We start from the raw sequence: 23,900 nt of genomic DNA on the forward strand, positions 1-23,900 counted from the left end.
AAGGGAAAAAGAAACACACGGCAAACCCAAACTAAGAAACAATTAGTATGATATCTACCGAACAATGTAGTTTGTTTACCATAGCGTGTCCAATGCCTGAGTGCTTTGTGGAAAAGGGGGGAGAAAGGAAATTAAAAACTGTGAACAGAATAACGATTGTTACTCAAATCATATATGATGGTCAATACTGTTAGTACATTGTTAAAACGGCAAAGACCATACTGGTTAGTAGAATGACACATTCCATGGATGATGTTAGTTTGTTTTGGAAGCATGTTAGTAACAGAGAGGAAATAGGGCAAAATAAGTTTAACAAGAAAAAAGAAGACCTAGCTAAAAAAAGAAAAAAAACTTCTCAAAGAGGTGTAACAACTCAGCCGATGAAGTTGTACATGGCCTCTGTTACCATGGTCTGGGAGTGACCAGACAATTGAGCAGAAGAAACAATACCCTTATCTATATACAGATAGAAAGCTACGGCTGACAGACATTAAATGGTTCTATGGTTAGAATGCCTAAAGCACATCAGTAGACCTTCCTTATCAAGTCTCTTTGTCCAATGTCAAATGTTATTGGTGGTAATGTGTGTTTTTTTTTTTTTTTTTGTCCTTAGAGTTAGTTTTGGAGCCAGTGTCTCAGACTTCCCCCAGGCTCACGCACATCTGGACCTCCTCTCTGTCTTATTGATTAAATTTAGGACTATTTGACTGCAATGGGAAAAAGCAAGAAATCCCTGCGACAGCATAAGTAAACTCTATTGTTTTTCTCAGAGAATCATTGAATTGACTTGATTCAAGAAAGTGTTCTGCTGGATTTTTTTTTCCTCCCAAAAATGCAGGGCCAAGTTATTGACTGCCAGGGAAGTCTACATTGTTCTGATTGTCAGTCTGATTGATTAATGGATTTCCTGGAAGTATGCACATTAGTCACCTGGTGTAAAGTGTATATTTTGCATCCTTCTGACTGCATGAGAACAGCCCCCTATGTAAGACTAATAAATCTGCCTCTTCCAAATACTTTAGAAGGAATGCAACTTTTTTACACGCTTAAAGGGGAAGTCAACCCAAACATTTTTTTCAAGAATATGTTCTATGCAGGCCCACTAGTTGAAACAAAGCATTCAGATTAATATTGTGTTTGTGGAATATGAGTTATGATATACCTGCACACTAACATTTGGATCCTTTGTCATCGAATTATAATATGTTTTTTATTATTCGTCCCCATACTTGAGTTTGATTGATTTCATGTCATTTAAGATTCCATCCATCCATTATCTAAACCGCTTATCCGCACAAGGGTCGCGGGCATGCTGGAGCCTATCCCAGCTGTCTTCGGGCAGTAGGCGGGGGACACCCTGAATTGGTTGCCAGCCAATCGCAGGGCACACAGAGACAAACAAACATTTGCACTCACAATCACACCTAGGGGCAATTTAGAGTGTCCAATCAACCTACCAAGCATGTTTTCGGAATGTGGGAGGAAACCGGAGGAACCAGAGAAAACCCAAGCAGGCCAATTACTGGGTCGGGAAAAATAATACAGTACGAAACAGTATGATGGTAATGATTTAAGTACATGTTGTAATTCATTTAGGTATCTTGTTCATCCTCTGTACTGTTACCTGACGTAGATTCCTTGTTACTTTGACATCATGCCAATCATTGTCATTAAACTTCCCATTGACTGGCTCCACCAGAGCTTCAAAGGCTCCAGACCCCAAATTAATGACGAGAGACACGGCCCCATTTTTCAGTGCCAGGTTGACGTAGTCGGCTGATTTGCCGGTGTGCAGCATCAGTCCATTCCTCTGGAGGGTTTTGAATGACAATGTGATTTCATCGCTGCTGCTTTGAATCGGGTTCAAGGACAAGTCGTAACAGAAGAACTCAGATCCTTTGAAGGTTGCAACATACTCTTCTTTCCCTGCAGAGATGAAGAGAGAAAATGTGTTGAATTAATAACATGCCCTGGTGGGTGCCTATTGGGACGCTGTGAGAGGGAAAAAATGGGGGAAAAAAACATCTCAAAGTAGTCTGATTAATAATAAATACACAGAAATTGGACAGATACCTACCACGGCCCAGGATCATAGGTGAGTGTGGTACTGCACTTTGGGACTCAACAAATTACATTTACATGTAATACAGGTAAATAGATCATGAGGAGCACATTTCAAATTGTGTATCATACTCTTTATTTCATTTGGTCCCCCCCCAATTAGGAACGTTTCCTGATGACACAGCGTAAGGAGCAATTGAGCGTTCAGCATTTTCCTCAAGGACACAGACAGGTCTTCAGTGAACCAAAAGAGTCAAAGCAACAACGCCTCTGTTTCATGACACCCACTCGACTCACTCATCCATGCTGCCTGCAAAAAGAAGGGAAAGTAAGGGGAAGTGTAATTGTAGTCCCCATTCCCAGAAGTGAGAATTTGGGGAAAATGAAAAAGTCGTTTTTTTCTGTGAACTGGATGCAATTTGCTTCACAATAATCACAAGTGAGAAGTAGACAAATGGCTGCTGTCTGCATACTAAACATGACAATACTACGTACGCTAAGTACCGTTGTGCAGAGACTCAACGCCATCAACCAGATTGACAGTGCACAGTTCATGCCATCTACTGTATTGAAATGACTTATGGAACAAAATGACAAATAATATTCTCAGAAAAAATAAGAAACCAAATTAACGTTTATCTCTCCATCCCATTATGTAATGCAACAGTCATATTATCTTACATAGATCAAAACTGCACAGAGGATATCGGCCACCCCCTGCCCTCCTTTCACTCCATACACAGTACACCTCTCGCTGCTTAAACAGTGGTAGAAAAATAGTTGGGGACAGTTTACACCCAGGCCATCACCTGTTTAAACTGCTTCCGTGCAGACGGTGCTACAGGTGTGTCATCACCAAAACAAACAGACTGAAGAACCGCTTTTATCCAAAAGCCATTACCTGCAAGAATGTAAATATGAACTGACAGCCAGCCACCAGCTAGCCTCATTTGCACTGACACTTTATTCATATGCATACCAAGGACCATACCGTACCAAAAACAAACACAACCATATGCCGGCACTGACCGGTGATTATCATTGTTTTTTGTGTGTCTTGTTTCGATGCCGTTGCATGTTTAAGCTTTACCTTTTAATCTTGACAAACAGATTCTGATCGTACAGTGCATTCGCAAAGTACTACACTGTTTCAATATGTTCTTACGTTACAGGCTTATTGCAAAATAGATTTAAATTGTTTTTAAAAAAATCTCAGGGATTTGTTTCGTAATAGAGGCTGTCAATTGAATAGATGAATAAACAAATGTTGCTTTATATTGCATATAGCAACAAGTCAAGATTAAGACGCAATGATAACCTTTAAAACACTTGTAAAAACATATTAGAATGACTATTAGGGGCCAAGGAACTCGTTGTCGTGAACATCTCTAAGACGGGGGGTGCATGTGAGCAGCCGTTACAAAGCATTTAAAAACTAGTTTAGACAGATAACAAGCTATTAAAACCACTAGCAGAAAATAAGCCTGAGCAATATAAATGGGTGCGCAGCGTTCAGGCATGCTACAACAGCGTAACAAATAAAAAGGGGTTGCTGTCCACATCAATTTGTCACCTCATTGATTCCCCCTTAAAGGCCCTATACGGCACCTCTGGGAGAACTACATGAGGCCGTAATTGAAGTTGACTGGAGTTCGTTTTTTTTTTTTTTTTTTCAAACACCCTCCATGTCTGTGAACCCTATCAGCAAGGATGAGAGACCGCTACTTCGTTTCACCAGCACAAGCTCAGGATCACTTAACAAATAAGGCCAGTGGTTGGGGGTCATTCTCATCTCTAGCCTTGATCATACATCGCCAAACCAGCAATTCACTGTTAATTCTGCTAAATAATGAAGAGTGAATTGTGAGCGTGGAGCGTGGAATAAGTGTGTGTGTGTGTGTGCTTGCGTGTGGGGGTGTATGTGTGTGTGTTTATATGCTTATTTGTGGATGTGTGGATGTGAAGGGGACATTTATAACAATTTGGGACTCATCCCATTGGAACTTTTAGAAGGGGCTGGGCACCAATTATACAAATGGATGTTTCCTTATAGAAGTAGCAAACACCAGCGACAGGTTTTTTTTTTTTTAATATAGACTGCCAAAATATGACAAACTGGGTTTGTTACGTGATCGACATTTGGAAGTATTTCACCATGAATCTTTCTGTCAAGTGTGATGCTAAACTGACATTCAAACTTCCATCTGGTTTCCAAACACACAGTGAGCTTGTTTTCACTGAATGTACATAAAACCAATAATATAATTTTGAATGTCAATCATGCCCCATTTTAATCATCGTGTGAAAAAACAAAGGGCATGAGTTACGTGTTGAATTTGGACATCTGAGTACTTTACAGTCAGATTAATAATGCGAGAATATAGCACTGTTGTAGCACTGCATCACTGTCGCAGCTCCGATTATTCCAGTGGAGTCGCATTACTTATGAAAGTCTTCATTCACATAACACATCACCTGTGTCGGGTGGAAACCTCACATCTCAAAAAATAAAAAGAAAAAAGCACTTTTTAGAAAACTCATACATTTGTTGAGTCATTGGCATTGCATTGGCAGAGTACAGCCATTTTCAAGACGTTACATTGGTCACTAATTTCTAAAAATAACATACCCACATGGGGACTGACCAATAGCACTTATTTGTGGAAAAACATGAAAATGACCACATTTGGAAATATGAGGTTTCGGCCCGACGCCAACAAGTCTAAACGCAGATGAAGGGTCCTTTATCACAACACCAACTGCTGGCCTGGCACGCACAGGCTATACTGTATTATACAGTGTCTTCAATCATTTGTTTGTAGATCTGTGCATGTTGCCACAAAGAAAAAAATAAACGTTTTTTTACTTGGCAGGTGAAAACATAAAAATTAGTAAGCACATGTTATACTGCACTATCAGTGACTCTGAAATCCATCACACTAGTAAAGGACCGGATTTGCTTCATTACACTTGAAACCTGACAACTATTAAGACACAAAATAATAATCCCAAACCCACATTCTGATTGGCTGCGAATGCGAAGATAGTCTTCGTTTATCATAGGTGCCATTGAAAACGATGAACTGAATGTGCCAAAAAGTAGGAAAGTAAATAAACACGTTGAAACAAACTGAACTTTAAAGCCCGAGTTTAATGCCATACATAAGGCAAAATAGCATAAACAAGAATTGTCAGTGGCAGCAGTCTTTGCAACACACAGCTGGACTTACAGCTTGTCGCAAACATCCTGCATCCTAATATAGGATAATGTCAAATCAGTGTCTTTTTTATGACTAATCCACCTAATTCACAAAGTGAAGGATGATTGGAGAGTATTATTTGACATTTGTGACAATTATCCCTCTTACATATACCCGAGGCTGACTTCTACAACATTTCCTGGAACTGTGGTGCTCCACTTTTAGGTATAGTTTTCAGAACGGAAATGCAACCTTCACTGTGAACAATTGACTGCTGATATGTCACAAAGCTGTCATATTTCTGCGGGGGGGAAAAAAAATGCTAGTTGAAGGCTGTTGCTCTGTCGCTATGTTCTTCGGCATATTTGGGTGTGTCCTGTGGTCTTGAGTCAATCAAAGCTCTGCAAGCTGCCGGCACCTTCTTGCCCTTGAGTCATGACACCGAATGAGAACAGGGATAAAAGCTATTGCCTTCAGTCTTTTTCCAGACAAGAGAGGACCGAAAAAGACTAGAACACAGTGAAAACGTGCTCCCAGCGAGGCCATAAATAGTTTTGAGTCATTAACAATAGATCTTTAACACCCACCAATTTACATAAAATGTAGTATACTTTATGACACCATCCATTTCGTCACCTCTGAAAGCAGCACTGTTACAGCAGGTGTAATATATATTCATTGATCAACAATACGTAATTGTTTCACCAATTGAGGACCTACTTTTCTCTCATCACATTACATTTGCGGTTGTGGTGCGGATCAAGCAGGCAATATTGATGCCAGTAATACCACTCAAATTTAATCAGTGCCACAAAGACGATGCTAGGTTATGCCACTCAAGACACACAAAAAATAGACAAACTGTAATACATATGGGTGCATAAATGCCTATAAAGTATCCTTTCAGCAACCGTTAAACAAAAGTGACAGTTAAGAAGCAAACTATTGATGTATTGTAAAGTGGTGCAACAAGCAGGATTCTGTCGTATGTGTAAAACAGTGCGGCCAGGAGACTCCTCATCAGTCACTTTGGTCTGACACTAATCTGGCATCTGCTAGTCTATGGTTGTTTTTAAATTAGCTTGCACCCAGAGGAGCACACTGCCTGTCAACATCAAATCATAACATAACCACTCCAACACAGACTTGGCAAGGGATCAGAAAAGGAACTACAGAGTAAAGGCCTAGACTTTAATTGTCTTCATACCGCTATTGTCTTTATTTTATTATATTAACATGAAATGTAATAATGATGACTGAAATGCACCGTTATTTGGTAGCTTCAGTACATACACACCAGTAGGTCACGTTTGTCTACACTCAAATGGCATCCAATTTAAGAGCTGTAGCAAAAATGCAAGCTTTGCAAAAGACAAGATTGATTGATTTAGATCTACCCGTATGATATATTTAACATTCGATGGAGGCACTGCATCTTGGCCTAATGTTTCCAATAATCGGTCATTTAATTTGGCAAATTAATGTTTAACTGTAGTTTGAATGTAACTGTTTGTTGAAGCAATAATGCTCTGTTCATGTCAAACAAGGGTAGGTGACATCATTTTTGGTACAGTTTTATTCAGGCACTCTATCATAAATATCGCTGGCGTTGGACAGAATTCCTGCATCTCTGAAACCATTTCAGGAAGAGAAAGGCATTTTTGTTGAGCCATTACCATTACATCGTCAAAGAGAGCAAACCACTTTCAACAGTTTGGATGGGTAAATAATTTGTAAAAACAACAGACCCCCGTGGGAGCTTGCTGACCAATAGTATCAATCTGTGGACAAGTATGAAATTGACAACATTTGGACAAGGGTGGGTTCCACCCAACAGTGACAGTATGCTGGAGAGGTTCATTTTTGTTATAGTAATATCCTCAGATCTTTGTAGACAGATAAGTGACACTTGAGGGTATTTGTCAGGTTCACACCAAGTGAGACATTAGCAAACAATGTACACAATGAGGAGAGAAGACACTCTACAACGATATTGTCTTTTTACTTGCAAGGAGAGCGCAGGGAAGTGTGCGATTACAGTTCCTAAAACCCTCTGCCCGGCTCCCGCGCAGTCTCTTTTTATTTTCTTCGGAAAAATCAGGAGTCCCTGATTACAAAGGTGTTCCAGCTCTAAGTGAAAGGGGAGCGAAAGCAGCTGGAACACTATGAACTTGTTTAGTTTATGTGTGCGCGCGCGTGTGTGTGTGTGTGTGTGTGCGCGTGTGTGTGTGTGTGTGTGTGTGTGTGTGCGTGTGGGGGTGTGTGCGTGTGTGTGTGCGGGTGTGTGTGTGTGTGTGTGTGAACCATTAGCATACATATGTGGAAGCAAAGCACATCAAGCAAGTTGGGGGTATATTTGGAAAAAGCTAAAGCTAAACCCACAAGTTAATAAAGCTAACAGGCCTTGTCCACAAGAATCCAACACATGAATAATAAAATACATTATTATTCTTACAGTATTCTATATATCAACCATGTATCAGAGCCATCAGCTACTTCAACAGCAGCTGACAATATTTCCTGACTATGAATGTCACATTATGTAGCTAATTATAGTAATATCATACCAATAAAAAAGCAGGTTATTTTCAGCCATTTTCAGCATGGACAAAAAAAACAGAAATACAAGTCCAGTACATAGATACAGAATAATTTCTGTTTATTAATGTGTTTTATTTCCCAGGCCAAATATTGACTTTGACAATAATCTACTGCATCGTTGTGTCTGTAAGAGATCACACTATCACCCGCATCCCTTGTAAAACTAGATATGTTGCTTTTCAGCTTTCAGTGACAAGCACACATTGGAAGACTTTTCATCAGGTTCACAAGAAGTTCACATCTTAAATTGGATGCATCACATACACCACCTCTACCAAAACACTTTGAAAGGACCAGCTCAGCCATAAATATGTTTAAAACCATCCAAAGATGACCGAGTGATTTCATCGTCTGGCAAATGACTGACATTGGATTTCAGTCCATTTCCATTCAATCTCTCTTCTCTGGCAGCCTATTAAAAGCATACAGACATGAGTGTCTGGCACTCTTGAAATGGTAGCAAGTTAGCGTCATGAAACCACGCTAAGCCTCTTAGGCTTTGACAGAGAGAGGACTTTTCTGAAGCTCTGCATTCTTTCAAAACGTATTTATTACATTATCACCACATCATTCAAAAGACCTAATATCAAACTGTCTGTTTAACATGCTGAAAGAGGAGGCGGCTATAAGGGGCTGTACCATATACAGTATACTGTAATTCACTTTTTTAATAACAATAACTGGGAGACTGATTTCACTTCTTTGGTGACAATAACTGGGAGATGGATGTGTTGTTGTTACTGCACGCTCTGTTAGATGTACGCAGCTATTTGACTGAAAGAGTCAGCATGTGTGGATGGGTGCGAGATTACACATTCCAAGTGCTGTTAGACACACTGTCATTTAGTTGCACAGTATGATGGATGTCTTGCTGAGCTTAGAGAGAGAGAGCGCAAGAGAGAGAGTCCAGAAGTCAGATTGGAGGAACACTTCTGACACATTCATTCAGTGTGTCATTAAATACAGAGGCAGGCATCAATTAGGCATTTATTGGAACACACTGCCCATATTATATAGAAGCTTCTAACCATAGTGGTTGCACAGAGAAAAGTCTGTACCTCACGCACCAATTTTAATTCTCGAGAGAAGACAAAGTCATAAAATATTTGACAATCAGAGTAAGGGTGGTACTAATACTTCTGCCAATTGTGGATTAATTGTTTCTTGAAGCAAATGAGATGAAATGAAGTGAATAATGACCTTGGCTAGCAAATTTAGCGCAATACCATCTCGGGACTGATAATGGGCTTTTAACAACATTTCTTACACACATTGGACAAAATTAACAATCACTTACTAGGGTCATTGTTTTTCCTTAAATAATATTTTAGTAGGTTGGGAGTGTTCTGAACTCCAGTTTCAATGCCAGTGTTACTCATTTTGATCAGAATAAAATCCATTGCATGAAGTAGTGCAAGTTCTCTGTTTTTTGGACAAAAAATTGGTTAGAATGAATCTTTAAAAATGATTCAACAAGTGACAGATTTCTTAGCAGCGACATCAACAAAAACATGTTGGTGTGCCGGGGCCTACCTGACCTGAGTCCAGCACCATGACACCCATGCTGAAACTGTTTATTTTACATTCTATTTAATTATAGTATCATGTTATATCTTTTTATTAAGTACATTATTATAGAGAGTTATTTTCCTTATTAAAAAAAACACTTTACAACATTTTTGTTGCTTTTTGATGTGTGTCTGGGATGGATTAATGGCATTTCAATTCATTTCAATGGGAAAAGATGATTAAAGATACACATATTTTGGGTAACCAGCATGGTCACGGAACACATTCAACTCGTATCGCAAGGCACCACTGTATATTATTATGCCCGATTCTATTATACAGCATACATCACAAATTCATGCAGAAAGGTGTATATGATGTTTAGGAAAGCAACGTTTATCAATCTCCAAGGCATAATGCCCCAAAAGACAAAATCAAACAGTATTCCATGAGTACAACCATGCTACATTCACATCATTTTAAGTGTGAATAACCCATCTGGCAACTTAGTGCTCACTACAGCTGTTGCCATTCAGCAATGAGTTGGCCTGCTCCACTTCCCCAAAAAGCCACAGCCCTCCAGGGCGCATCCCCCCAGCTTTATCAAAACTCAAGACTGCTCCAACCAAGCATGCCAAGGGTGGCAGGTTTACATTTCCTGCTATGAAAACCACACAGCAAACTCTGTCATCAGAGTGAGCAGTGATGTGGCCGCAGTGTGGTAGAGCCTGCAGTATCATCCCATCATGATTTCTCATTAGTTCCTGTGGTTGGCCCCTCTATGGTTCCTCTCTTTGGATCTTTTCTCTCCTACCTCAATGCGACCCACCCAATACTTCACTTTTTAATCCTGCATGCTGGATATCGTAACATTTTACAAGAAAACTTACCGAATAAGTGTTGGATGAACACAATTTTGTAGGTTTTCATTTAGTTTTTGCCTTTACCTGCTTGACATATAGAGATATGTACTTGCATATATAAAAAAAGAAGGTAACATGAGTTTGTGGCATTTGAGTGAGGTGAACTGCAGCAAAACGTGATGCATGTGATGTTCGTCCTACTGACTTCAATCCAAAATGCATCATTTTCGAGTGCAATGAAACTAGCTCCTGGATTTCAGTATTACTGCTGTTGCATATTATGGGACAATTATTTTTTTGCATTGCTTTTCTACAAATACACAGAAAAATTCACAGTGTTAATTCAACACTTAGAGTTAAATTTAACACTGTGTCTGAGTGTATTTGGTCCTTGTCAGAATTGGTGTAAAAGTAACTCTTTCTACAGTGTGTTAAAAAAATCTGTGTAAAACTAACTCAAAACTGGGGACATGCTTTACACTGGCTAACACAGACAGTGTTACAATTTAACACAGGTTGAATAACTCTGGTAAGAATAAATCTTGACTCCCGGGGGCGTTGATTATTTACTCTACACAGCAAAAAGTTGAGTATTAAAATTACTCCCATGGAGACGATTTCAACACTTTGTTATAACTATGTTATATAGTTGCACCAAAGTTGAATGAACACATATATAGATATATTTATATATACACCGGTACCGTAATTAAAAACCTGGCTAGTGTTAGTTTCACCCAGAAATGTCTCTTAACTACGGACACTTTCACCAACACTAGCAGGGCATTTTACTCTGTCTGTTGTTATAATGCTCAGAGAGAGTCAATCAACTTTGACACTGTATATTTAACACTGTGGAATTTATTGTGTAATTTGGTCTCTGGAGTGCCAGCACACCCATCAAGTATGAAATTATACAAACAAGTAAATTGTGTGGGTTGCCTAATCACGCGAGTAAGCTGTTCTGAATTTGGCCAAATTGTTAAAAAAAAACAACAACAAAAAACGCACAATACGTCTCCATTAAAGTTGACTTATGTGAGACCATGACAATGTATAGCTTTTTTTTATTAGTTACTTTCTTCTGCTGATGACATGTTTATGTATTACAGTGCAATCATAAAGTTCGGCCAGTTGTACAATTCCCCGCAAGGTGCACAACAACTATCATTGTGTTTGATATCACATGACATTTTAGTGAAGTCTCTGAAGAATTAAGTATATTTTGCTATATACTGTATATGTCTGTTGAAATTTCAAGTGCCAATTTCCCCATTGTGTGACCAATAAAAGTTACCGTATTTCACCTATTATTGTTATTTTGCACATTATAAATTGTAAACAATTTAAAAAAACATGAAATGTACTGTATTTGTAAAATGAAGTAATAAGACTATCGTGGTATATTTAACATCAATACCTTGCTTTCGAGATGTATTGCCCCCTTTGTGACATTTTTTAAAATTTACTTTAGTAAAGGGTAATTGTCTTTATTTCTGCAGAATTTGAATTTGTAATACTAACCCATTAAACAATTGATCAGGAATTTATCTGTAAACCGTAAACAGTTTCACCTTTAGTTGTGACATAATGGTAGCATAACACCAAAAAAAGAGGAAAATAATAAACATCTCTGATACATGCAGCAAGCCTGTCTGCACATTTGCCATGTAACGCACCCTCATCTTATTTTGTGTTTTGAAGTTGAACTAAATCGTGCTTAACTTCTCTATTCATGTGCGTAACAATTAGGAATTTCAAAATGCCTTAAACAAGACTTCTTCCTTTAAAAACGACACCAATATTATGCATCATCAACAGTGATGAGTTCAGAGTAGTGATATTAAGGCAATCCAATTTAAACAATAATATATTTTTATACTGGTAAGCTATTGCCTGTAGAGTTAATGACGGCTCTTTTTTTATAATATATAACGAATAAACTGACAGCCGACTGAATTATTTTGGGTCCAAATTAACAAAAACAGCAGTCATTAGAAAAAAAATGGGGTGATGATACACATCATCACGAGTGTCATCCTGGCAAATGTGCTGTCGGCTCACACGGTGTACGTGTCTTGGTCATATACATTTTATTCTACTAAAGCTGTGCATACCAATCAGCACATTGCATTTCGATTTCCACACAGCTGCTGCCAACACCATCACACATCACACCATGTTAAGCAGCTGGCAGCAGGCATTTCAGGCTGAGGGTATCTTCCAGAATCCCAGCCAGATGCACATGCCTCATTAGCCATTTCTAAATAGTCCAAGTATTGTGGTCTCTACATATGTGAGTCATTATAGTGCATGTTTTGGCCAACATGGTCTTGTGTGTAGAGTGATTGCTGATACGAAGCTTATTGAAGATCAATGATGCACACTGACATCCCAAAGCGTATTAACATCTTAATAAACATTGACCTGACAGTGCTACATCCAATATTTGAATCGATAAGTCATTGTACTGTCCAGTTGAGATATCCTTCCGTAGTTTAGTGATAACCACAACTCACATTGGCGATCCTGTAAATGGTTAATCAAGTGTGTTGTCAAAATGGCAATTCATCTACAAATTCAAAAGGCATCACATCACATGTTAATGATGCATACCTGCGCAACGATAAATGGTGACAGAACAATATCAATAGAATGCAGGTCTCACGCCAAACAAAAATGGTTAGTACTGGTTTAAGAGAAATCATAAAGTTAGCTCTAGCTACAGAACCAGCATTCACAAATTATTAAATTGTATCCATATCCAAGACATTTCAAGGCCCATAAAGCACAAATATTCAGACCAAGCTTAGTCCTTATGACCCACTGTTCATACAAAATGTCCATATCAAAAATCTGATAATTATGTAAGAAAATTAAATATATGTGTGAGTGCCTGAGCTTAAGATATTGTTCCAAAAAGATTGAATGTGCTTCCCTGGAGGGTTTGCAAGAAATGCAGCGAAAGCCTCTTGTCTAAAACTGCAGGAGATACTCAAGATCAAATAGTGTGTATGCGTATGCGAGATGAAAACATACCGCCATTTATAGCTGGCAGCTATTAAAATAAATCTTTTTGTGCTATTCCCTACCGGGGAGAACATTTTGTGGAGTGGATTTAACAAAAGTAGCACCTTGAGGACTTAATGGGACTGGCAGGGAAAAAGGGTATTCAATCAAACACAATACACCACAGACACTTTGTAGGTGGACGGTGTGAAGAAGGTAAAAAGCAAGTTGCCTCCTCAGGAAATTTGGGAGTCATGAAATTGTATCACAGCGGTCCACAGCATGCGTTCCGAGCCAACTGCTGCAACCAGAATCTCAAAAACCTAAAGAATGCTCTGCTTCTGCAGGTATGTAGCGCTCTTATCACTTATTCAACTCTGTACCTTATTTCTATTTAATATATGTTAGCAAATATAACAAGATATAAATATAATAAGATGTTCACCTTACTCTTCAAATAATGTGTGCATTGGAGTAGAAGGCAGGAGGATGGTATAAATTGGAAAGTGTTTACAGCTTTGAATGTACAGTGATGATATATATTGGAATATTGACATTAAAAATTTAATCTGTGTCTATTTTGATGAATCTATTTTTATTTCATGATTATTATATATTTAACTACTAACACAGGCTTGGCAATCAATGAAAACAAAATAGGAGAAAAGACTTCAATCTGACAATATCCAACTGCTTTCTCAGCCTCGTGTCTTTCTATATTGAAATATTCATATGAAATATTTAACCTGTCTATTTTGATGAATCTATTATTATTTCATGATTAATTATATGTTTAAGTACTAGTACAGGCGTGGCAATCATTGAAAACTGAGTAGCAGAAAAGCCTTCCCTTCCAATAACTGCTTTCTAAACCCTTTGTCTTGGGGAAACCTAAATATCAGAGGTGGGCATTCCAGGGGTGGGGCCGTGCTATTGAAGTTTGCGGTCGGAATCGCTGACGGATGCCGGTTCAAAATCAGAGGCGGACCGGCCTTTAGACGGGTACTACCTTTTTAACCGCCGCCAAAAAAGGCGAATGACAGACGGCGGAAGGGTACCACGCTGCAGACAGATGACGAATAACGGATGCTCAAGTTTTAGTGAAATGCCCAGCTCTGCTAGATATACAATTGAGAGAAGTTAGTTAAGCAATAAACAACAATCAGAGTAGTTACTTCGGTGCGATTTAGTTAAATAAGAAAGATGTCTTGGTTTGGAGGCTGGTTTCACAGCGGAAATTCACAGTGTTATGCACATATGGGACTGATGCGTATATTGGTGTTATCCAATAGGTTTGTAAATTGTATTAGAAAAAAATTCTAATGGCCAAATAGAATCCAAAGTAATTGTTCTGTCTTAATCCCATGAGAAATGGCTTTGACTGTAAAGCGGTTGGTACATTTCCATGCAGCATATGAATGAAACATCTTCACCAATCTCTCCACATTTATGTCCATCCAATTTGGCGGCGTGGTACAAATTAACACTCGATGATCTATCTGTGTATATTTCTATACAGCACATAGCATAAATTGCAATTGCTTTGTCAGAACAAACTATTTCATGCAAATTAATGGGAGTGGTCAATCTACAGGAAACTCAAAATGTTTATTCTAATTTACCATTAACAAAGTGTTTGCCTCTTTGATTATGGTATGATTTTAGAAATACATACAATACAATCCCCTCGATTGCGGGTTAGGGTTCACTGTCTCGGTATTTCAGTTTTTTTTGTTTTCGTTTGTAAAAGTCTTGTTAATTTTGTATTTTTGCCGTTTGCCAGCATTTTGCGCATCATGATCCTTCTGTCAGCCACTGATTAATGGTTATGTTCTGTCAGTCGACCCATAGCATAGCTCGCCCTGCAGATCTGTTTTGTGTTCTCCTTTTCTGTACAAAAGGTAATGTTATTCAAAAAAATGCCGTAAATGCTATAATAACATGAGTAGGGTGTATTTCTATGTCGTGGATTTCACTTATTGTGGAGGTGTTCTGTAGCGTAACCCCAGCGATGGAGAGGGATTTACTTTATTAATAATGATAATACGCTACCATTTTAAGAGCTACTTTAAGTCAGTGATCGTTAGATTGGTCCACATTTTTGTCTGGTCACCCTGTACACTCTAAAACAATTGAGTTAAAAACAACACAATTTGGGGTCAAAAATGGACCGAACCACTAATTGGGTCAATTTGACCCACGTTCTTGTTTTGTTTTGTACAAAACAGCCAATTTTTGGGGGTTGTTTTGTATAAAAATGCCCATTGCAAAAACAACCCAGAAAATTTGGTCAAACTGACCCCAGTAGTGGAGCGGTCCATTTTTGACCCAAAATTGTGTTGTTTTTTTTAACCCACCTGTTTTTAGAGTGTGATTTTGTAGCATGGGTAGAGTATGTAAAAGCTTTGAACACTTAAATAACAAAATCATAATCAAAGAAAAGAAATGATGTAGACAATTTCTAACCGACTGTGAAATCTTCATGTGGACAGGCAAACGGTATGCGTACACATACTCAGTGGCCCACTTCTTGCTGCAAGGCTCTCATTTGCTCTCAGCCCATTACTGAATCACAACAGCATTACAGTGAAGAGGGAGAGTAATGTGTTGAATACTAATCTGCAAAACCCAATCCTTTTTGATTTAGTAAATCCAGGGGATAATAATGTAAACCCAGGGGAGATTGGGGATGGTGGGTTGGGGTTGTGCATCATCAAAATCCTCATCAAAAGAGAAGCTTTTTTCCTAATAATGTATTTGTTTACTTAACTTTAGTGGACTATTAAAATTCTTCTTTGCTCCAGTCAGACACACCAAAAACCATCAGCACTAATTTGTTGCAGATAGATGATCATGGTTAAGTGATTATTTTCAGAACCAATGACTTGCATGGGCAGGTGTGTAGTAAAGTTTGATGCTGCTTTTCCCTCTTAATGAGCCCTGCACTGATAAATCTCAGCTAAGCATCTTAACAAGCTGCTCAATTAGGGTCTAACCTTGTCAAGGTTGTTAGCAAACAAAGCTGAAGCTTGCATCGCAATAGCGCTAGGCCGTTTCATTTTGATTAAGGGAGAGGCTAAAGTGGCATCTGACTGTAGAGGACTGACGTTTGTCAGATATCTAATTTGGGCCTCAGACATGGGAGACATCGCTCAGACAAGAGCAAAGTCAAAAGGCACCGAGGCGTGTCATTGCACAGAAATAATTCATGTGCTAATTACTTTGCTAGTGTATCTCGGGAAGAGTTCTGTACAGAGTCTCTCTTGTCTTTGCAGCTCCTCAGCACAGACATCCTCTATGTATGATACACGCATGAATCCTTGATAGGGAGCAGACACATCTGCAAAGACATCTCTTCATCTGCATGGCTACATCTATTTCCGTGTTAAAGGCATGCTGGTTGTGTCATCTTGATTTGGTCTCCATGATCATTAATTTATGATTTTGCAATGTCCTTCTGAAAGATTAGCTTTGATGTTTGGATAAGACATCAATTTATTCACAAATGCCTTACATGCTTGGTTTCCAAATTGATTTTGCATTGGACCAAATCTGCAAGATGTTTCCCAGTTGGGCACTTTTGTTCTTTCAGTTCCAAAAGTCAACATAATGATCTCAGATTGTTCAGTCATGCCTTTCATACTCTGACATTGGCGAAGTGGCCTGTCTGTCAGGACCAGTTCTTTCAGGGTGCAGTGAGCTGAACTTGAGATAAATGTATCCTGAATCCAAACACTATCTTCCCAGCATGTCAGCTCCACCACTCAGACAGGAAAAAGTGAACAAAGAAGCCTGCAGTGGGTTGCTGTGTGCAGCCATTTTTTCCTTCCTCTCTCTTTTTGGTTTTTGTTTTTGTAATGCATTTTGTTGTCAGATTTATAGTGGTCACTCGACTGAGGTTTGCACAGCACGTTGAGCATCATCATTGCATGTTTAAAACCGTGCTCCAGTGAACAAATGGCTGCAGGATAGTGAAGCCTGACAGAATTTCAGCATCACCTCACTGAGTTGCTGCAAGGTCACCAACATCAGACTTGTTGTTTTTCTCATTTTTCTTTCTTTCTTTTTTTTTTTTTTTTGAAGAATACCAGTTGAATTCCATTCCATTGCAATACTTATTTTGGATTCATTAACGTGGCTCACAATACCTAAAACATTTTTTTTTTTTTTTTGACAAGCACATTATGGTCTTTCCAAACCATATTCTCAAAGTAAAACAGGCCCTGTGCTTTTTGGAGGTCATATGATGTTCTATGAATACACAGACGGAGGCATTGCCCCAATAGATACTGTGTACATTCAATATTGTCATACCCTGCACCTTCGAATCCACAATCACCTCTTCGTAAAGCCTGCACTGTGGGGAAGGGGAAGACAATGCATTCCCTTTGTTTGCATTCCCTCATACGGAGCTTCGCAGCTCCGAGCACACAATGGTGTCATCATCAGCGTAGAACCAGAGGCGCAAAGTGTTTGCACCAAGGCAAAACAGTCTGCGGCGGAGGAGATGAAAAAACGTCTACGAGTGTAACACCTGATTGCAACAAGAGCAGCAATCATTGTGCCACCTCGCCACTTCAAAAGCCTAAAACGCCTCACCGATATTGTTCCCAAAATAATTACAGCTGCGGCAGGGCATTTTCACTTTACAGGTGTCAAAGAATCAGCTCAGCCTCGGAACAAATAGCTCTCTGAAGTCTTTAATGAAATCCACTCTGCTATGAGGATAAATACACATGTAGGCTAATTAAACCACCCTGCAAGGGAATGCAAAGTGAGGCACAACTGTGCTTTTGTTAATCTATTGCTCAGTTTTGCTTAACAGCCTCAGTACGTTGCTATAATTAAAGTGACTCCCCACAAAGGGTTGTCGACTTACCACTTCCCCCCTTCCTCAATAGCTCATGCCAGGATGCCTTCCTCACCTTGTCAGCAAAGATGCTGCGGGTGGAGGGAAAATTGCTCACTTCGTGGTGTTACTGTTTCAGCAATGCTATGGCCCTACTGACACTTGACCAAGGTCATTTCATAATGGCTTGTCCAACTGTCAGTCTGCTGTCACTGGGCTAGAGTGATGTCGGAGAGCATAGCCAGTTACGGTGGCAGGAGTCAAGGCTATAGGAGCATGATAAAGATCAGCTTGTATCACGAGTGAAACCATCAAGGAAGGAAGGGTAGAAGAAAAGAAGATGATCTTGCATTTTCCGCCTTATCTTTCACAGCGGTGACAAATAGATATGCTTTGTAGCTTGCGTCTGCACCACTCTGTTTTGCATTCTGCTGTGAGCTGCAGCAGCCGTGGCACAGGGATAAATGAACTTGATTGGCAAGCGCAGTCATCACAGCGCAGCAATACGCTGAGCAGTATCGAGTTTCAGCTCTTTTCTCTGGTCTCTGTCAATCTTGTCACTCCTACAAATTGATCATTGGTGGGGCACATCCATCAGTGTGACTCATCCAATACAAATGTGTTTCGAGATCGGGCAAAGGTAGATTGAAAATGTCTGGTTTTGCATGAATCTTTTCCAAAGCCGTTTGTACATGTGTGCAAGATTTAATCAGATGTGTATTGACTAACCACGGTAAAAGCATTCGAATAGGAAAAGAAATAATTAGGTCATTTGACATTTTCTAAGTGACATTGGTGAGATTGGTGAGCATAATTTAATCATTCAAAAACCTAAACAATCCAATACATTTGTTGTAGAAGTGTCAGAGCATTGCTTCAGCACATCAAGACTCGCAACGGTGGGAAATTGTATCCACGGCAACAGTGAGCTCAACACACAATAAAATAAAGAACGGATAATACCTTGAGTGTAATTCTTTGTTTCTTCTCTCGCATGCTTTTGTAATGTATGCAAATGCTTTCAGCTTTTTGGGCAAAAAAAGAAGGCCGCTCATTTCTCAATTTGCTATGTGTGTGTGGGATTTAGAAGCAGGCGAGACTTAGGGATTATATATTTGTTTATAGGTTTAACAATTAGAACAGCAGTTTACACACACCACACAAGGATGTAAACGATTGAGTGGGGAGACATTTAAAAAATATACATATTTACAGTACATCCAGGGGCAGCTCTGCCTGTATCAAACACTTTGTGCAAAAATAATTAACCCAAGGCACCAATTTTACATGAGAAAAGTCTAATGGCACATCAAAATAAAAAATAATTGTATTAATGAACATAGATATTTTTTTTATTTAAAAAACAATATTTGTTGGACAAACTAATTAGAATTGGAAAATTTCCCATAGCACCCTAAATAATGTTTACCCTGGTTGGGAATCACTACTGTAAAGGATTAACTGGGGTTTACTTGTTTGATTAAAAGAAGAAGAAGAAAATGGAATGATTCCAAAATTTTGAAAAGGATTCCATTTCACTTCGCCTGCATTAAAAACCGAAACAATTGGCAAAATCCAATTCCTACAAAAACATGCACATATGTATGTTGCCTCGCATGAAAGGACAATTTGCCCTAATGTCTTGTAAAGTCTAAAACATATTTGTTAAATGAATATACAGTATATGTTTTTTTCAAGCATCACAAGTGTGCTCCAGAGAATAGTGGTGGTGCACTAAATAGTGCCTAGCATGTAATTCTTCATGTTCCTAATGAAGTTTAATGGAGGAGCTGCAACCCTCCAGCTAGGCTACAATAACAACATGACTTCTCACCTGCCTTACTTTAAATACAGTATAAAGATGTGAACTCCCTTTCAAAGACAGAACAGTTATGCTTCTACCTCTTTATTGTGTCACACTGAACATCCATTGTCATAAACCCAATCTCTCAAGACACATCAAACAAGGTTCGACTGTAGAAATTGTGATGCACCCGTTGATTTCACAGAGCATTGATAGTAACTTAATCCAAACAATCATTCACCTCGTGTAATACCATTCCTTAATGGATCCGGCCTGAGTGCGTTAAAGAGCCCCCAAAAGATCCCTTCTGGATCTTATTGACCCAGCAGTTGACTCGCACGCAGACATATTTCACAATGTAACCAATCCTGGATGACCTTTTCAGCAAAGGATAAAGGTTAGCCAGACACTGACCATCTGATCTGACCACATCATCTTTATCATGGCTGACACAAATGCTCAGTGATGCGCAAGTACAATTTCTGGAGGAAATCTGGGAGAAATGAAAGAAAGCTGCTCGGTGTGCTACTTTCTGCTGAGGCCTTCTTCAGTACTCTCCATAAGGGCCGTAGCCCAAGGTGACGAGGCCTTTTACCTATCTGCAACGTCCAGCCACCTGCCATGAAAATGACGGCTGCTTCCACCATATGCCTCAGTGTTCTGCCAAGCCTCGATGGTCTGTTCTGCCTTGAGCACATTTCATTATACAATGGCCGCAAACATGCAGGTCTGCTCATTAAGGCAGTCAGTGCGGAATGCTGTCATTAGTAAGACAGAGAATGTGTGAGGTTAAACACCTCAAGCACATAAGAGCACTGTGCAACTTTAGCCATTTAAGATTTAAAAAAACAAAAAAAACATATGGTCCTCTCTCGCCTACGATTACACGCACATGCACACACATACACACACAAATATCAATTATAAAAGTGTGCTTGGTTAAGATAATATTTAAAGTAAAACTAGATTTAAATCAAAATATTACACTGGTCAACAGCACATTTGGATCAGAGATAGCTTAATGTGTCCTAAAGTATTTTTGCCACTGATTTAAAAAATGTCTTGATTTTTTTTATTGCCTACCACATTTTTTAGATATTTTCATTTTTTTCTTTTTAAGTTTGACCAGTAAAAGTTTGTGCAACATGGATTTTAAATTATATGGTTATAATTTATAGCTAAGACGCTTCAGAAAACAATTCCCCTGTACCTACCACTTAATTCATAAATATTATATATTACATATTATATGATCGTATTATTATTATTATTATTATTATTATTATTATTATTATTATTATTATATTTTTTAATCATTATTATTAGTAGTAATAGTAGTAGTAGTAGTAGTAGTAGTAGTAGTAGTAATAGTATGAACACCTGATGTGCTAGAGTAAAAACCGGGGCAGATTCGGAATCAGCGCAAACAATCACTCTCGAAAAGTTTGTTTGCATCGCTGATAAAAGAAAAATGTAGTAAAAACGTGTTTACCAGTGTTATTATAGTATAAATTCAGAGCAACAATAACCTAGGCATGCAGGAGAGAGGCAATGTGCTTTGTCACTGGCAATCAAAGCAGACTTTTTCACAGCTTTTTCCGATCTCCACCTTTGTGTATGGCAGTGATGCAGGATAGGAGGTTGAAGTCAACCTGCACATTTTCTTCCAAAGTAATATGAGAGGCGAACCGCCACCAGTGTGTGAAAACAGTGAGAAAGACTCACACCCATGCGCCTTTCTGATGAATGCAATAGTGACAGTCAAACACACAGGTGACTGGAACAGCGAGTGTGGGAAAATTCGCTGTTTACACATAACGTAAGATCATCTTCAATACTGAGTAAAACCTTTGTTTACAAGAGTTGGAGCCACAAAGACTTCACACTTAATAAAATGATGCATGCTCTGGTAAAAATGGAGTTAAAATTGGATCAGCGTTTAAAAACAGTATTAATTTTGTACTAGACTGGTATTCTACACAAGCTAATGTTGTGTTGCTATTAGGTCCAGTAATATGGCCATTGTAGAGCCATATATCAAACAAAACCACTGGGACCAACCAGAGTTTTCCTCCACTGCCTGGCATTTCATTGCCACACCGTTCTCTTCTTACTTCCCCTTGAGGAACATATACATCACTGAGCTGAGTGTGAAATAATGACCCATCACTGCTCCCTTTTGCATTGATTTCTTACAGATGTGTCCTGCCAGACGACAATACAAAAACGGTGTATTGGAAACAACTTCCGCTATTGGAGCGAGAATTTGAAGAAGAACTAAAGAAAAACGGAACACTAGATCTAGAAGATGACATGTAAATAAATGTTCTGGCTAGCTGACCAGAATGTCTAATAATCTTTGATACATATTGATTTCTTGACTTCTCAAAAGGCCACTGTCAAAGAGAAATGACATAGAAATGGAAATACTTCAATGCAGCTTGTCACCTACTGTCTTTTATAGTCAATAAGTCAGAGGTATATTGACCAGAGTGGTAGTAATGAAAAATTGAAAATGAAAAGTGGATCAGCAATGATGCAAACTTTCTGTTAAATTCACTATTAGGCACTGCACATCACTGTTGCAGATTTGACCCATACAATACGACAATCAATAGCATATCAAAATCACAATTTTCAAGAGAACATGCAGTACATACAAGTCCAAATTGAGGAGATGGATTTTAAAACAATGACAAACAGAATGTTGACAAGTGTCTCTCCTCAGGAAGTAAAAGCAAACATCTGAGGCGGTAACGGGCACAGTGATAGCTTTGCACTCATGATGAAGGACATGACTTCACATCCAAATGACCCACACCAGCAGCTATCAGCACTACACTATTAGAGAGCCAATTCCCACTGACATGTGCCCTCATTTACAACAATGCCTACCGAGACAAAACAAAAATAAACAGCTTGAAGCAATTCAGAGTGCCAAGGGACACAAAGCTGGAGATTATGTGTAATTTGCGGAAACTCAATGAGTCTCTGTGTTGTCTCTGTGAGTTCTTTTTCTAGAGCATACGACCTGTCCTCCTCCTATGAAATCAGGGTGGCACTTTGTCAGGCAACAGTGACACCAAGCCAATGTCTAATGGCGCTAAGGACATAAATATAGCCGACAGTCTGGATCTACGACACCCCATTACCTTGATTCATTTCTGCACAAAGGGAACAACACTTCAATGTACTGTCACCGACTTGAAAGGGGAGAACTCAGCAGGATCCAGAGACACGGCCCAGTGAATTGCCCATTTCCCCTCTAAATTTATGATTACAGGTTAGTTCAAGCAGTCTGTTGTGATAAAGACGCAGAACAGCAGGCTGCTTCCACAACAAATGTGACAAGTAGCACAAATAAATCAGGAAAAAATACCTTGCGTCAATAAAATAAGGCTACTTTATAGAAATAGGCAAATATATTGACTGAAATGATTCCACAATCATCAAGTGTGGAGACTACACTGATTTGAAGAAGTGTCCAAAAAGTATGGGGTGGCAATCACTTCTTGCATTTTCACCTGTGAGGATATACCTGTATCACATCTTAAATTCATGACCGCAGGAGATATTTATCCATCCATCAATTTTCTATAGCACTTGTCCTCATGAGGGTTGAGCAGTAAACTGGAGCCTATCCCAGCTGATTTTGGGTGTGAGGTGGGGGAACTTATTTACATAGATCGCAAATTGTAATTTTCCTAAACTAATGATTCTTCAGTAGAATATTATTTATTATTGGGTTGTCACTATCAAATATTGTTAGAATCAGTTATTCTTTCGGTTACTCAAATAATAAGATACAATTTCATTTTCCATCAGTGTAATTCAAAATCATTTGTTTCCTAATTATTGTTTACTGACTGAGTGTTGTTGTTTATTTGGTATTGATGTTGAACTCACCGAAATTTTTCAAACTGATTCATTTACTGGTTCGGTCATTATTTTCCAAATACCTTATTTTGATTGATTACAGTCTGGTACAGACTACAGAAATCTGA

The 23,900-nt window shown here is 38.8% G+C and overlaps 1 protein-coding gene across 12 annotated transcripts in view; it reads right to left on the reverse strand.

Annotated features, from left to right (window-relative positions):
* The window catches only part of LOC147139770 (neurexin-1a-like), a 217,865-nt gene that overhangs the window by 135,572 nt on the left and 58,393 nt on the right, over window positions 1-23,900 (reverse strand). For 11 of the 12 annotated variants that reach the window (XM_086045831.1, XM_086045829.1, XM_086045824.1 and 8 more), the window contains 2 exons: window positions 1,625-1,926; window positions 80-103 (listed from right to left, as the gene is read on the reverse strand). In XM_086045831.1, coding sequence (XP_085901957.1) covers window positions 80-103; window positions 1,625-1,926 — 326 coding nt within the window. The remainder of the gene's footprint in view (window positions 1-79; window positions 104-1,624; window positions 1,927-23,900) is intronic. The other variant, XM_086045825.1, reaches the window with a different exon arrangement.

Source organism: Filicampus tigris, chromosome 11 (assembly GCF_054856515.1).
Source record: "Filicampus tigris isolate MCC_2025a chromosome 11, RoL_Ftig_1.0, whole genome shotgun sequence".
Taxonomy (NCBI): Eukaryota; Metazoa; Chordata; class Actinopteri; order Syngnathiformes; family Syngnathidae; genus Filicampus; species Filicampus tigris.